General features: G+C 44.8%; 1 protein-coding gene across 11 annotated transcripts in view; it reads right to left on the reverse strand.

The window, feature by feature from the left end:
• PHF20 (PHD finger protein 20) overlaps positions 1–14,039 on the reverse strand; it is a 176,008-nt gene that overhangs the window by 47,097 nt on the left and 114,872 nt on the right. For all 11 annotated transcript variants that reach the window (XM_043527384.1, XM_037915955.2, XM_043527383.1 and 8 more), the window contains one exon: positions 10,061–10,150. In XM_043527384.1, the coding sequence (XP_043383319.1) occupies positions 10,061–10,150 (90 nt within the window). The remainder of the gene's footprint in view (positions 1–10,060; positions 10,151–14,039) is intronic.

A 14,039-nucleotide genomic window follows, 5' to 3' on the forward strand; every position in this document is an offset into this window, starting at 1 on the left:
GTAGACAAGGACCTTTCTGACATCCAGTAAACTAAGATTTGATTCCTCTTGGCACGCATCAGGTTTTAGGTAGAACACTAGAAGGTGAATCTCCTAGTTAATGTTATATTTCGATGAAACCTTTGGATAGCATGACTTTGTCCTTATAAAAGGTGGTGTATGGTGGGTCAGCCATGAGAGCTCCCAGCTCCCCCATTCATCTTGCTGAGGCGATGGCAATTAGGAACAAAGTCTTGAGGAAGAGCAAGTAGCCACTGGTTGGAAGGGGGGTTTCTTTAGGGCATTTAGAGCCAGATTGAGGTCCTAGTGGGGAGCTCGATGTCAAACTGGAGGAACCAAGTGGGGTAATTCCTTGAGGAATCTGACTGATAGGGTGGGCAAAGACTGAGAAGCCCCAAGATAGGTGAGTAGAAGACTTTGATGACAGCCAGAAGTACTCTGATAAAGCTTATTGAGACAATCCATGTTTTTAGTTCTAATAAGTAATTCAAGTTCAACGTCCAATGCTTGAAAAGATGGGAGGGAGCACCAGGATAGGATGCATTTCCACTTTTAGAGTCTTTTGAGTGCTGGACTTTCTACTAGATAAGAGAACTGACTGAACTTTATCTGAAAAGGTTAGCTCCACGCTTGAGGGCCATTGAGGAGCCATGCTCTCAGATTCAGAAAGAAGGGGTTTGCATGGATGACAGCCCCTGAGTGGTGTCAAGAAGTGCTTCATGACAGGAAGCCTGAGAAATATTACCTTCAAGAGGTGGATAAGATTTGAATACCACACCTGTCTTGGCGAAGCAGGTTGCTAGGTGGATAGCTCTTGTTCATTCCTGGCGCAGCCTGAGAAGGCTCTTGAGGATTAGCAGTATAGATGGATAAGCGTAAAGGGTATGGGACCGTAGCATTACCAAGGCAACCTTGACAAAGTTGTATCTGTAACCCTCCTTGGAGCAGAACAGATATTTCATGTTGGTTAGGGTGATGTACTGGAGTTGCTCCTGGTTGACCCAGGGTCTGGAAGATGCTGCAGAAGACAGTCTTTGAGGTCCCAGTCATGATCTTGTCAGAAGTGTCTGCTCAGGGAGTGTGCAATTGTGTTCTGGAGGCCTGGTAGATCGTCTGCTGATATCTCTATCCTTAGCGACTGCACATAAGGACTGGGGATCGTGCTCCGCCCTGTCGGTTGACATAATACATCGCTGTCCTGTTGTCCAACATTACTCCGAGAGATGCCCTAGGATATGAAGGAAGTGTTGGCAAGCATATTGTACTGCTCTTTGTTCCAGGATATTGATATGGAGCATTGATGCCTGTGCGGACCATTTGCCCTGTGCTGTCTCCCCCCGTAGGTGGGCTCCTCATCATAACAGAGGCACATCTGTTGTAAGGGTATTTGAAGGTTCTGGATGCAAAAATGGGGTTCCAGCACAGACACACTTTCCTATCATGTAAGAGAGTCAACTCCTTCCGAGACACTAAGATTCACCTACAGAAGCTGTGTATTTGGGGTAAACGCTGCTCTTAGCCATGGCTGAAGGCATCTGAGGTGTATCCTTGTGTGCGGGGGTCACATAAGTGGAGGCTGACATGTGGCCCAGGATCTGAAAGTAAGTTCTTATAGTAGTTTGCGGACTGAACTGTAATGTTGATATTAGGTTGGACAGGGTGGATAATCTCTCCTAGAGTGGGTACGTTCTTGCACTTGAGTCTAGTGTAGTTCCTATGAGGTCTATTCTCTGTACTGGGGTCAGCCTGGACTTTTTGTGGTCGATATGAATGCCCAGAAATTGGAATAGTTATACCCTGGACATTGTTGAGTGGGCTTCTTGAACTGACTGGCCTCTGAGAAGCCAGTCATTAAATATGGAAATACTGATATTCCCCACCGGTAGAGACAAGCCGCTACCATTAAGAGAACCTTTGTGAACACCCTCAGGGCCAGGGAGCATCTTGCGCTTCTTTACTGGGAGTAACATTAATACCAAGTGTTCCACATCAAATTATCTTCCACAGGTATTTCTGTTGTTCCACTCTTTCTATGCAGCCTGACTCTTCAGAAGACTTTGCTGAACTAAATTCATCATGGATTTTATATCCTCTTTAAATTTGGTTACATATTCAAGTTATGGGCTCCCGTCTGGTTTAGAGTCCTCCTCCCAGGAATCTCTAATAAGACTGAGAGGACCTCAGACCTTTCTTCTATAAAGGAGGTCAGACAGGGAAGACACCATGGACCCTTGAGATACTTCCCTATAAGCAAATAATAGGGCAATAAGACATCCCAATCTCCTGCTTTTCTGTACACGTGCATTCTTAGCATGGACTTAAAAGTCCCCTTTGAACCTTTGTTTCTGGGTGATAAAAGCAGATTAACTATTTTACTAAATATTGGGCACATAAAATTTGACCCTCTATATGATAATTTCTTTTAGAAAACCCATTCTGCTTAATATAGTGAAACAGTGTATCTGCAACCGTTGCAGCTTCCACATTTGCCAGGGTGACTGCCTCTGGATATCTGGTGGAAAATCAACCACCACCACTACTACTACGTATCTTTTTCCATATTTGAATGGCTTGGGAAATGGTCCTTGGATTCCATGGCAAACCTGTGGAATGCTTCTTTAGTCTCAGATAAAAGAACAGAGACCTACAGAGACCAACAGATTTCTTCTGCTTCGGACATAAGTCACATGTCCTACAATATTCCTTTACCTCATCCTGAACATGGGGACAATTAAAGATTTTCTTAAGCATCTCTAAAGTCCTTTCCCTCTTCAAGTGACCAACAAATAGCTCTGCACGATATTTTTTGGGCACTACAAGGTGCCTGTAGGGCTTGTTGTTCTTATTCAGCTGGGCTTCCTTGTATATTTTACCCTCTTGCATAAAGAACTTACTCCTATTTCCCTACTGGGGCATTACAGCAGATAGCCTCCCTATTACCTTCTAGAGAAGGATCAACACCTTGTTCTATGGCAAACTTTGCTGTACTTGTGTTTATACCAGGGGCGGGCAAACTTTCTGGCCTGAGGGCCGCATTGGGTTTCTGAAATTGTATGGAGGGCCGGTTAGGGGAAGCTGTGCCTCCCCAAACAGCCAGGCATGGCCCGGACCCCGCCCCCATTCAACCCCCCTGCTTCTCACCCCGACTGCCCCCCGGGGACCCCTACCCCATCCAACCATCCCTTCTCCCTCACTGCCCCCGGACCTCTCGCCCCTAACTGCCCCCCATTCAACCCCTCCTATCCTTCCTGACTGCTCCCTAGGAACCCTTGCCCCCATTCAATCCCCGTTCCCCACCCTCTGACCGCCCCGACTCCTATCCACGCCCCTGACCACCCCGTGAACTCCCCTGCCCTCTATCCACCCCCTCCCCCCCAAACCCCTTACTGGGTTGCTTGGAGCACCGGTGGCTGGCAGCACGGCTGCACCAGGACAGGCAGCCGCGCAGCACAGAGCACCGGGTCAGGCCAGGCTTTGCAGCCCAGAGCATTGCGCTGCACGGCAGCGTGGGAGGGAGGACAGCCTCCTGGGCCAGAAGCTCCAGGGCCGGACAGGACGGTCCCACGGGCCAGATGTGGCCTGCGGGCCGTAGTTTGCCCACCTCTGGTTTATACTCAAAGCTGTCTTAGACAAGGAAGCTGATTTAGCAGGAGTGTTGTAAACAAGAGAAGTAGTAATTCTTCCATTCTACTCCACGCTGATAAGGCCTCAACTGGAGTGTTGTGTTCAGTGCTGGGCACTACATTTCAGGAAAGATGTGGATAAACTAGAGAATGTCTAGAGAAGAGCAACAAAAATTATTAAAGGTCTAAAACACATGATTTATGAGGAACAATTGAAAAAATCGTGTTTGTTTAGTCTGCACAAGAAAAGAGAGGGGAAAGAATAATAGTTTTCATGTACATAAAAGGTTGTTACAAGGATGAGGGTGAAAAGTAAGTTACTCACCTTGTGCAATAATGATGGTTCTTCAAGATGTTCCCCCCCATTGAGTGCTCCACTGTAAGTGTTTCTGTGTCCCTGAGCTTCTGATAGGAGATCTTTGGTAGCAGTGTCCATTCAGACTGCACATGCTCTTTCCCTCCCTTGTATTGTGCCTCAAAGCTAATTAGCATTGCGTGGGTGAACCACTCAGTTCCTTCTCTACCACGAAGCCTCTATTGAGAACTCTGAAGTAGATGGGAGGAAGATAGGTTGTGGACCACCCACAGGGACCCACATCTCAAAGAACCATAGTTACTGAACAAGGTAACTCCCTTTTTTTGAGTAGTCTCTCTAGGGGTTCTCCACTGTGACTCCAAAGCAATATCCCCAATGGGAGGTTGGGGCTTCGGAGTGGAGTCCGTTATGGATGATAACATTGTGGAGCCAAGATAGCGCTGTAAGCAGAGTCTCCAATAATAGCATAGTGTTCTTCGAAGGCACGAGCAGATGCCCAAGTCTTTCCAAGATAGGGACATTCTTGAGGTAGGCAACAGAGGTGGAAACGGACTACTTTGAGTGTGTGTGGATTCCAGATGGAGATAATACACTGTGAACATAGCAGCATTGGTTAATACAGTTCAAGACCCATTTGGAATATTTTTGGGCTGATATTTCTGCCCCTTTTGACCTTTCCACAATTTAGAGGAAAAGCTTAGAAAGTTTCCTAAAGGCCTTCATTCCATCCAGATAAAAGGCTAGGCTCTCCTAACATCTAGCATATGCAGTATAGCCTTCCTGTTGTTATGGTGAGGCGTAGCATAAAAAGTTGGAAGATGAATCAGTTGGTTTATGTGAAAAGACAAGGTCACCTTGGAGATGAACTTTGGATGTGGCCTAAGAGTAGCCTGGTTTTAAAGAAGGATCCACCCAGGGTACAGCCTGGAATCGTGGGACTGCTGTGCCCCCTTGACTCTCTCCTGGCTGGGCAGTCTCTCACAATGCCTTGCTAGTGATCAGCAGCAACCCCTCCAGGTGCTGTTATCACTCAGCACAACCACTTGAGGAGACCCACACTCAGCTAGATTGCATGAATGCCCCCAGAGCCAGTCATGAATCACACAGAGAAAGGCACCGGAGCCAAATCCCCCCAGCTCCCAGCACTGTACCACAGGAATATACAGTCTTGCACTGCTCAAGATGAAAGAGGATATACACTAGCCTTTGTACCCTGAGCAGATTTACCCCACACTTCATACAAACTCACTTGTAAAGTTAAACAGTAAAACAAATTTATTGACTATACAGGGTGGATTTTAAGTGATAGGCAAAAAGTCAGAGCTAGTTACCAAAAGAAATAAAATATAAGCATGCAGTCTAAACTCTCAACCCTGTTAGCCTGGGCAACATCTAGATAAAGCAGTTTTTCTCACCCCACTGGATACTGCAGTCCATTGTATACAGATTTCACCTTTGAAATCTGGGCCAGTTCCCTCAGTTGCAGTCTCAAGTCTCCAGCATCCTTGTTGTTTGCAGTTCCATAGCTTTAGCACTTCCATGCATAGGGAGGATGAACTATGTTGTCTGTCGTACTTTTCGTGTGAGTATTTCTGACCACTCTGAGTTCAAGGAGGTTGATGTAGAGAGTCATCTCCATGGATGACCACTTGACATGAGTCTTAAGGTTGTTGAGCTGTGCTCCGCAGCCAATTAGGGACGAGTCTGTACTTAGAAGCAATGTCTGGGGGGGAGGGGGGGGTGTGTGGAGAAGGAGATGAAGGAGTGAGAGGGAGGTTGTGTGAACAGGACCCCCCATACAGACATCTGTTGGGTCTTTCCAAGAATCCAGAGAGTGTTTGACCCTGGAGGGCCTCGAGAGAGGTTTGTCTAACCTGTCTTTCTTTGGTCTGTAAATAGATCTGAACCATGCCTGTAGATACCTCATGTGTAGTCTGGTATGAAATATGTGCCTTTGAAATTTTGTGCCTTTGAAAAGGAGGTCCTCTACAATCATCTGTATCTCCTTTGGCACCCTGAAAGAGTAGGCACAGTGCCCATCGCATCACCACCACTGTTAATACTGAGCAAACTGCTGTGTCCGTAGCATCTAGTGCAGTCAGGAGTGCTGTTCGACACTTACTTACCCTCATGTATGATGGCCTGAAAAAGTCTTCTCGTTGTGATTCCGGCACATGGTCAACAAAAGCATTAAGCTTGGCATAGTTCACGTGGTCGAGTTTCGAAGTTAAGGCCTGGTAATTTGCAATTCTGATTTGAAAAGTTGCTGAAGAGTTGTCTTTCCTTCCAGACAAGTCAAGCATTTTCCCATCCCTGTCATAAACAGTGGATTTTGTGTGATGTTGGCGGCCATGGGCGTTCACCGCATCTACCACGATGGAACTAGGTGCAGAAAAAAGGAATTCTGTATCTTTGTGGGGTACACAGTACTTTTTATTGGCCGTTTGCATGTTGCTGTGACCAAGGCTGGTGTTTCCATATAACTTTAGCTGGATCCAAAAGTGCGTTAATTGGGAGGGCGATCCTTGAGGAGGACCTATGCAGTATGTCCAACAACTTATGGTGGGTATCCTTCACCTCCTCATGAGGGATCTGCAATGTATCTGCCACTCTCTTTGCAAGGTCTTGAAATCATCTGCCATGGATGCTGGAAGGGGCATTACTGCCTAGTCTTGGGCTGGCGGAAGAGTGGACAGAGACAGGGGGCGTCCTGCCAGAACAGCTAACAGCATCCCACCCGCTGGAGCAGCAGCTGGGGTTGTGTCAGCCCCCTGGGGCTGGAGCAGAAGCAGTTAGCCCCCAACACAGGAGCAGCTGCAAGTCCTGGCCGCGCTCTGTTTGCCCCCCACCACAGGTTATATTTAAGGAAAAGTCAGGGAGAGGTCGCTGGCTTCCATAAATTTTTATTCTAGATGACCTACTGAGGTCCCTTCCAGTCCTATACTTCTGTGCTTCTATGATTTCTCAACTCCCTGCTCTGAAGACATGCTGTTATTGCCAGCTGCTAAAGGTGCAGTGATCTCACCTCCCTCTACAGGGTCCACGTTTGGGGACAGGGTTGTCTACCCTTAAAGTGCCACAGCTCCACAGCTGTAGCACTTGGGTGTACAGTAGACACAACCTATGCCAATGGGAGGGATTCTTTCATCAGCGTAGGTAATCCACCTACGAGAGGAGATAGCTAGGTTGATGTAAAATCTACAAGGGTACTCAGCTTGGCTTAACTATGCCGCTCAGAGCATAGTTCCACGCCCCTGACTGACATAGTTAAACCAACCTAATTTTCCAGTGCTGATAGGCCTTGGTGTTATGCTCTTTCTTTCTAGGAGTTATAATATTAATAGCTTTACACGCAGGCATGGTCTCATTACAAATTAGTACATTTGCTGGAATGCTTTCCAGTATACCAACATTTAAGTGTTACCAGTCCAGCTCTACTGGAGTTCATTTAAAATTTTCCCAATGCAAGGAGTTTTAAATTTTACCTTGGGAGCATCTCAGAATCCATAGCCATTTATCTTCTGACCAAAGAAATCTGGGCACCAGTGTCCCTCCAACCTTGGCATACCTTGCTGTTCCCGTGCATCTTTGATAAACGTTTTGCCAACCTCCAATAGGTCAGATCTTACAAAATTCACTAGGATCACCTAAACCACCTCCTGGGGTCTTAAGTCCAAGGTAGATGCATTAACCAGGGCTGAACAGGGTTTTTATTTGGATTCCCCTTGCTTAGGCAATCTCTTTTCATGTGCTCAGTGGAACCATATCAGTAACACTTTCTTGGGCTGTTCTCCTGTGTTAGAGGCCTGGAATTACGATTATCAGGAGGGGATAGGTTCTGGGGTGGGGCGTGCTTTCACTCACCACCGCCCCCCCTTTTCCTAGAGATAAAATGGAGCACCCACTTTCAACTGGGCTTCTGCTGTTCCCTCTTGTATCTGTGCTCACTGAAGTGTCTGGCTTGTACGTGAGAGTCAGCAGTATCAGCTGCTTCCTATACAGTGGGAAGGGTTTTATCCCAAACTGCTGCTCTGACTTCTCTTGTCATGCTTTTAGAAGTTCCTAAACCTTAAACGATACACCTCAGGGGTGATCTGAAACCTTTGCAACAAAGCTTTTTAAAATTCAACATATTTCAATGCCTCCTCCATGTCCACCTCATTAAACACCCGCAGTGCTTTATCAGACAACTTGGAGATCAGTGTGGGTACTCTTTATTCCTCTGGAATCTTTTGCAATGCACATATCCTTTCAAAAATGGAGAGATACTTTTTAATCTCTCTGTGTATGCAGGGCAAAGCTTGTCCCTGCTGGATGCCCCTGGGGGAGTATTACCCATGGTCTTTTGTAAGGCCAGTATGTTCAGTGCATGCAATCTCTCTTTTCTTGGCTTCAATTTTTGCCACCCTCTGCTGGCACTCACACACTCTTCTTCTGTTAGTTCCAGCTTGCAGAGCTCTATCATGGCCAACTCCAGCTCCTTTGTGGTCATGCTAGTGGTGGTATCAGGCAGATTCTCTGACTCTTCAGGCACATGTTAACTGTCATATGCCATGAGGAGGACTTTCAACCCATCCGTATTTTTTTCTGCAGTGAATAAGCAGCGTTCTGCACACAACACTTCTGCTTCCTAGTGTGCTTTGCATACATTTATTTGCTCATCTTGCCTTTTCTGCAGCTTTATTCCCCTTCCCGAAATAAACAGAAAAGAAATTATAGACTTTTCTTTGTTTCCAACCTCCACTCTTTTTAACTTCTCAGTAACTGGATTACAAAAGCAAATGACCTTCTCCCAGGTGAGGCAGTTATTTTTCAAAGAAATCATGGCACTTTGCCTCTGGAGTTGAAGTAGTGCTGAGAAGTATGCTTTACATAAAAACAGGACCAACTTCTTTGGATCTTTGTATTTGGGAGTACCTTTTAAGGACTAAATTTGTCCTGAACTGTGGACATCCCCCCCCAAATAGCCTGTGTTTGGGTGAGCATAAAAACATTCAGAGCCCTTTGGGGTCACCTGATTTTTTTAGAAATGGAAGAGTGGCCCAGGTTTGCCAGAGTCCCTTAGCTGGCTCCAGTATGCCCTCACTGATGGGGAGGACAATCCTGGACAGTTATTGAGCTTAGAATATAGATGTGTCCATCAGTAAGAGGGACGAGACCATCACAGGATGAGTAGGGTTTGAACCCTGACTGTTTAGAGTCCACCATGTTGGTGCAAAATGCTTCACCCTGCTGTTCAAGGGTGGTCTCTTCTCTCTTTTTTTTTGGAAAGCCCAAATAAAACAAAAAAAGCAAGAAGAGGGGTGAACATAAATTTTCTTCACGAATCTAGTCAAAAAGGGATCAAATTTGAAGCTCTGTAGAAGTACTGGGTCAGAAACACTCTGGGTTCTGTCTTACTGTCATTGACAGTTCAGAGGGAACTGAGGGAGAATGAAGACTCCTCTGCCCTTTATGCAGAGTCTCACATGGAAGCACAGAGGTGGCACAGGCACAGACCCGAAGGACAATGCTATTCAAAATAATCCAGTCTTGAGCACGAGAGCATGCACACATACAGTGGGATCCACAATGACACACAAGTCAAAGAAGAACAATAGCTATGAAGGACAATGATAAGTTGGGGTTAGATTTTCAAAATCCTCAACTAAGGCTACATTTTCAGAAGAGCTCAGCTCCCAATAAAGCAACTAAACAAAGTGGCCAGATTTTTAAAAGTGGTCAGCATCCAGCAGCTCCTACTGAGAACAGTGACAGAAAAGAAAAAAATATTGTCACATCACTACTTCAAGGAGCACTGATTTGTACACTTTTTGGGGAGAGGGATGTTTTGGAGAAGTTGTCCTTGGGCACATCCATTTATTTACTGATTCATTGGTTTTTATCAGCCATCTACCTCAATGGCTGTGCCCTTCAATCAGCAAGAAAATGCCATGCTATTCACACTTCACCTTTAATGGATTATTACATCAGAACTGGTGGCGATTAAAGACAAAACAGTACAATCTCTCCTATATACTGTCACTGGTCATGGAAAACTTTGAACTGGGGCCAAGAGAGAGTCAAACCGAAAAACTAAAGCCACTTTCTACAGGGAAAAAAAAAAAAAAGTGTATTTTACCAGACTTAAATTTCTTTTTCTTCTTCTTCGACTTTGACCTTACAGCGTCTTTGGATTTCTTCTCTTTATTCTTCTCTTTGTCATTAACAGCTGAAATTAGATAAAATTGCAGTTTATTTTAGAAAGGACAGCTCACAATTAGTCTCCCATTCTGCGTCATACACATTTTAACTTAGGTCTATGTTACTTTATGCAACTATGGACAGAAAAGAAACAGTCTTCTGCTGGTTGTTGCAATTTCCTATCACTATGTGCTCGAGTATTTTTCAGCAGCACTAAAGTTAAGCGTGCCAAATCAATACAAATTACAGTATTTATTTGTATTATAGTAACACATAACAATGCCAACCAAGATTGCAGTTGTGCTGTACATATATAGTAAAAGAAAGTCCCTGCCCAGAAGAGCTTAGACAAGACAAAGGGTAGAAAAAAAGGTATTATTTCCATTTTATACGTGAGAAACACAAAGATTAAGCCATTTTCTCAAGGTCATACATGGCACAGCAAGGAATTTACTTTACTGCTGACAAAGAAACGTGCACATTCTATTGTTTACTAATTCTGGGGCTGGTTTTGTTCAGTATCTTTTATTAATTATCTGGAGGATGGCATGGATTGCACCCTCAGCAAGTTTGCAGATGACACTAAACTGGGAGGAGTGGCTGGAGGGTAGGGATAGGACACAGAGGGACCTAGACAAATTAGAGGATTGGGCCCAAAAGAAATCTGATGAGGTTCAACAAGGACATGTGCAGAGTCCTGCACTTAGGAAGGAAGACTCCCATGCACTGCTACAGACTAGGGACAGAGGCTAGGCAGCAGTCCTGCAGAAAAGGACCTAGGGGTTACCGTGGACGAGAAGCTGGATATGAGTCAACAGTGTGCCCTTGTTGCCAAGAAGGCTAACGGCATTTTGGGCTGTATAAGTAGGAGCAGATTGAGGGACGTGATCATTCCCCTCTATTCGGCATTGGTGAGGCCTCATCTGGAGTAGGATCCAGTTTTGGGCCCCACACTACAAGAAGGATGTGGAAAAGTGGAAAAGAGTCCAGCGGAGGGCAACAAAAATGATTAGGGGGCTGGAGCACATGACTTATGAGGAGAGGTTGAGAGAACTGGGATTATTTAGTCTGCGGAAGAGAAGACGGGGGGGAGGGAGGGAGGGGGGAAATTTGATAGCTCTTTCAACTACCTGAAAGGGGGTTCCAAAGAGGATGGATCTAGAGTGTTTTCAGCGGTACCAGATGACAGAACATGTAATGGTCTCAAGTTGCAGTGGGGAAGGTTTAGGTTGGATATTAGGAACAACTTTTTCACTAGGAGGGTGGTGAAACACTGGAATGCGTTACCTAGGGAGGTGGTGGAATCTCCTTCCTTAGAGGTTTTTAAGGTCAGGCTTGACAAAGCCCTGGTTGGGATTATTTAGTTGGGGATTAGGTCCTGCTTTGAGCAGGGGTTTGGACTAGATGACCTCCTGAAGTCCCTTCCAACCCTGATATTTTATGATTCTATGAACCCATATCTCTGCTGTCAGCCTGTCTCCTTTTTGGTCTAAACCACCTGTTATGTCATATTTTAGATAGTAAGATCTCCGGGAAAGGAACCACCATTTTATGTACGCTTGAATAGCGTCTAGAACAATGGGGCCCTGACCTGGTTGACCCCTCTAGGTGCAACCATAGTATAAAGGAAAGGAGAACTATATAATCTGAGTAACCCTTTGGTATATACCATTCACAACCAAATTTTTAAAAAGATGATTTCAGTTTCTGATTATTAGTAACCAAAACGATTAAGGTCAAAGATCATGGAGTGTGTCACATCATAAATGCCTTTCTACACACAAAACATTATTAGAGGACAGGTTTCAGAGTAGCAGCCGTGTTAGTCTGTATTCGCAAAAAGAAAAAGGAGTACTAGTGGCACCTCAGAGACTAACAGTTTATGTTCCTCAAATGATTTAATCAATAATGCAAAACCACAAAGTGCAGGAAATAAATATAGTGATGCCAATAGATCCAAACACATCCTACACATAGATCTCTAGTAACCCATCCACCATATACAGCACATATCACACCTAATTTAAAAAACACCCCACAGCAAATGCACATCTATAATCAGTCTGGTTCATCAAATTGAAACTCTCAGTTTAGCAACAGTGATTTGGCAGCTGCCACAGGAATGGGACTCTTAGCTCTGTCCCTACACAGCTTTAACACTGTCTTCCCCTCTCCCGGCTCCTTCAGTGTCCCCCGCTATTTTGGAAAGGTGCAAGAGGGGGAGACATATTGAACTTCTGTCAGCTACAAGTTCTCCTCTTCCAGCAGCTGCCCCAGCCAGCTAGCCATCTATAGCTCACTGGTTGGCAAGTGTCAATCTGACAAGCCACAAGAAGTTCCTCAGACTGGGACTACCAGTATATGGACAGAAAATACATGTACCTCAGCCAGGAAGCCTTATCACAGGGAAAACAGGAGTGTGTTAAGGGAGACATGGATGGCAACCCCAACCTCATATATACCTACACACACACTCACGCCCACCTCTTTCCACTCTCTCCTAACAAATGGTGCATTCCCACCCCATTTCCCTTCCTCCTTCAGATAGCCACTATCACCCAGGTGCTCCGGCTGCCAATTCTTCCTCCCTGGTCAGATAGTGAGCTCTGCCATTTATTCTTGGTGAAACTGCTTACTGTCATGATAAATTAGGGGGAACAACTTTTTAAATGTTCAATGTAAAATGTAAAGATTTTCAACTTGTATTGGCAGACACAGGTGACTAGTGTGTATGTAAAGTTTGTGGTTTACAGGGACTGTGGGTATTTAGCAAGAGAAACCTGGAAAAAAAATAAAGGAGAGAGAACCCTAACCTAAGTTTCATAACAGTGTTTTTTTAATGTTTATATCTTAGTCCAGGCACCCTCAACAGTGCTTGCAATATCTTCAAAAACCTCAGACATGTCCGTTTTTCCATTCTGAGGTTTCTAAAGAAGGCAATTGGGCAAAACGACAGAGGTTTTAAAGACCTGACTAAGCCAAATTTGGTGCAATTTTAACTTATGGAGCTACTCCCAGCACCTAGAAATTACTTAGAGAAAGCACAAAGACTGTTTTTTTAAAAGCACTTATATTTAGATTGAGTCGTATCATGTGATTGCAGTGAAATCATGAATCATTTTTTGGAACCAGATGCAATCTGTCTAAGCCAGCGAAGAAAGCGTTATCATGGGAGCACCATAGTTCAGGTTAGCAGAACTTTTTGTTTAGAGTTAATTTTCAAAGGTCTCTAAAGCGCATATGAATACTCAAACTAAAATAAAAACTGCTATACCAACTGAGATAAGGGGTAGAGTCAATATGAATATTTGGGTTTATTTGGTCAAGAGGTTCCTGAAATCCCCTCCCCCCCCAAAAAAGCTAATATAAAATACCAAATTTTAAAACATTTTTTTGCCAACAAAAATGAATATTAACTTGTGACCTGAGACTTAAAACTTGTAAAACTTTGAAATGGCTCTGCAGATTCACACTTATGGATTCTGCGCCGCCTTGTGGTGCCTTATGGTAAAAACTTCTTTCTAGCAGTTTCAGAGCACTCTTGCACTCCCTTCCCTCAGGGTCAGCAGACACTGACAGCAAGGTTATAAAGTGGGCGGAGTGCCCTCATCACCTCAGTTCCTTCCACTGCAAAGCCGGAGACACAGAACAAACAAGGACTCTGACTGAGAGGAGAAGCTGGGTGGGAAGTGCGAATATGCACAAACATCTCAAAGAACTCCAGTTACAAGTAGGTAACCTTTATTTCTTCTTTGAGTGCACATTCCCATGTATGGGGGTAGACTGATAAGCAGTTCTGACAACCAACCAGGAGGTGGGAGCTGAGTTTTAGTTGAAAGCAGTGCTTTGCCAAATCCAGCCTCCACCCTAGATGCCAAGTATAGAGCATCAGGCTTAGTGAAAGCATGCACTGAAGT

This window comes from Chelonia mydas, chromosome 13 (genome assembly GCF_015237465.2).
Source record: "Chelonia mydas isolate rCheMyd1 chromosome 13, rCheMyd1.pri.v2, whole genome shotgun sequence".
NCBI lineage: Eukaryota > Metazoa > Chordata > Testudines > Cheloniidae > Chelonia > Chelonia mydas.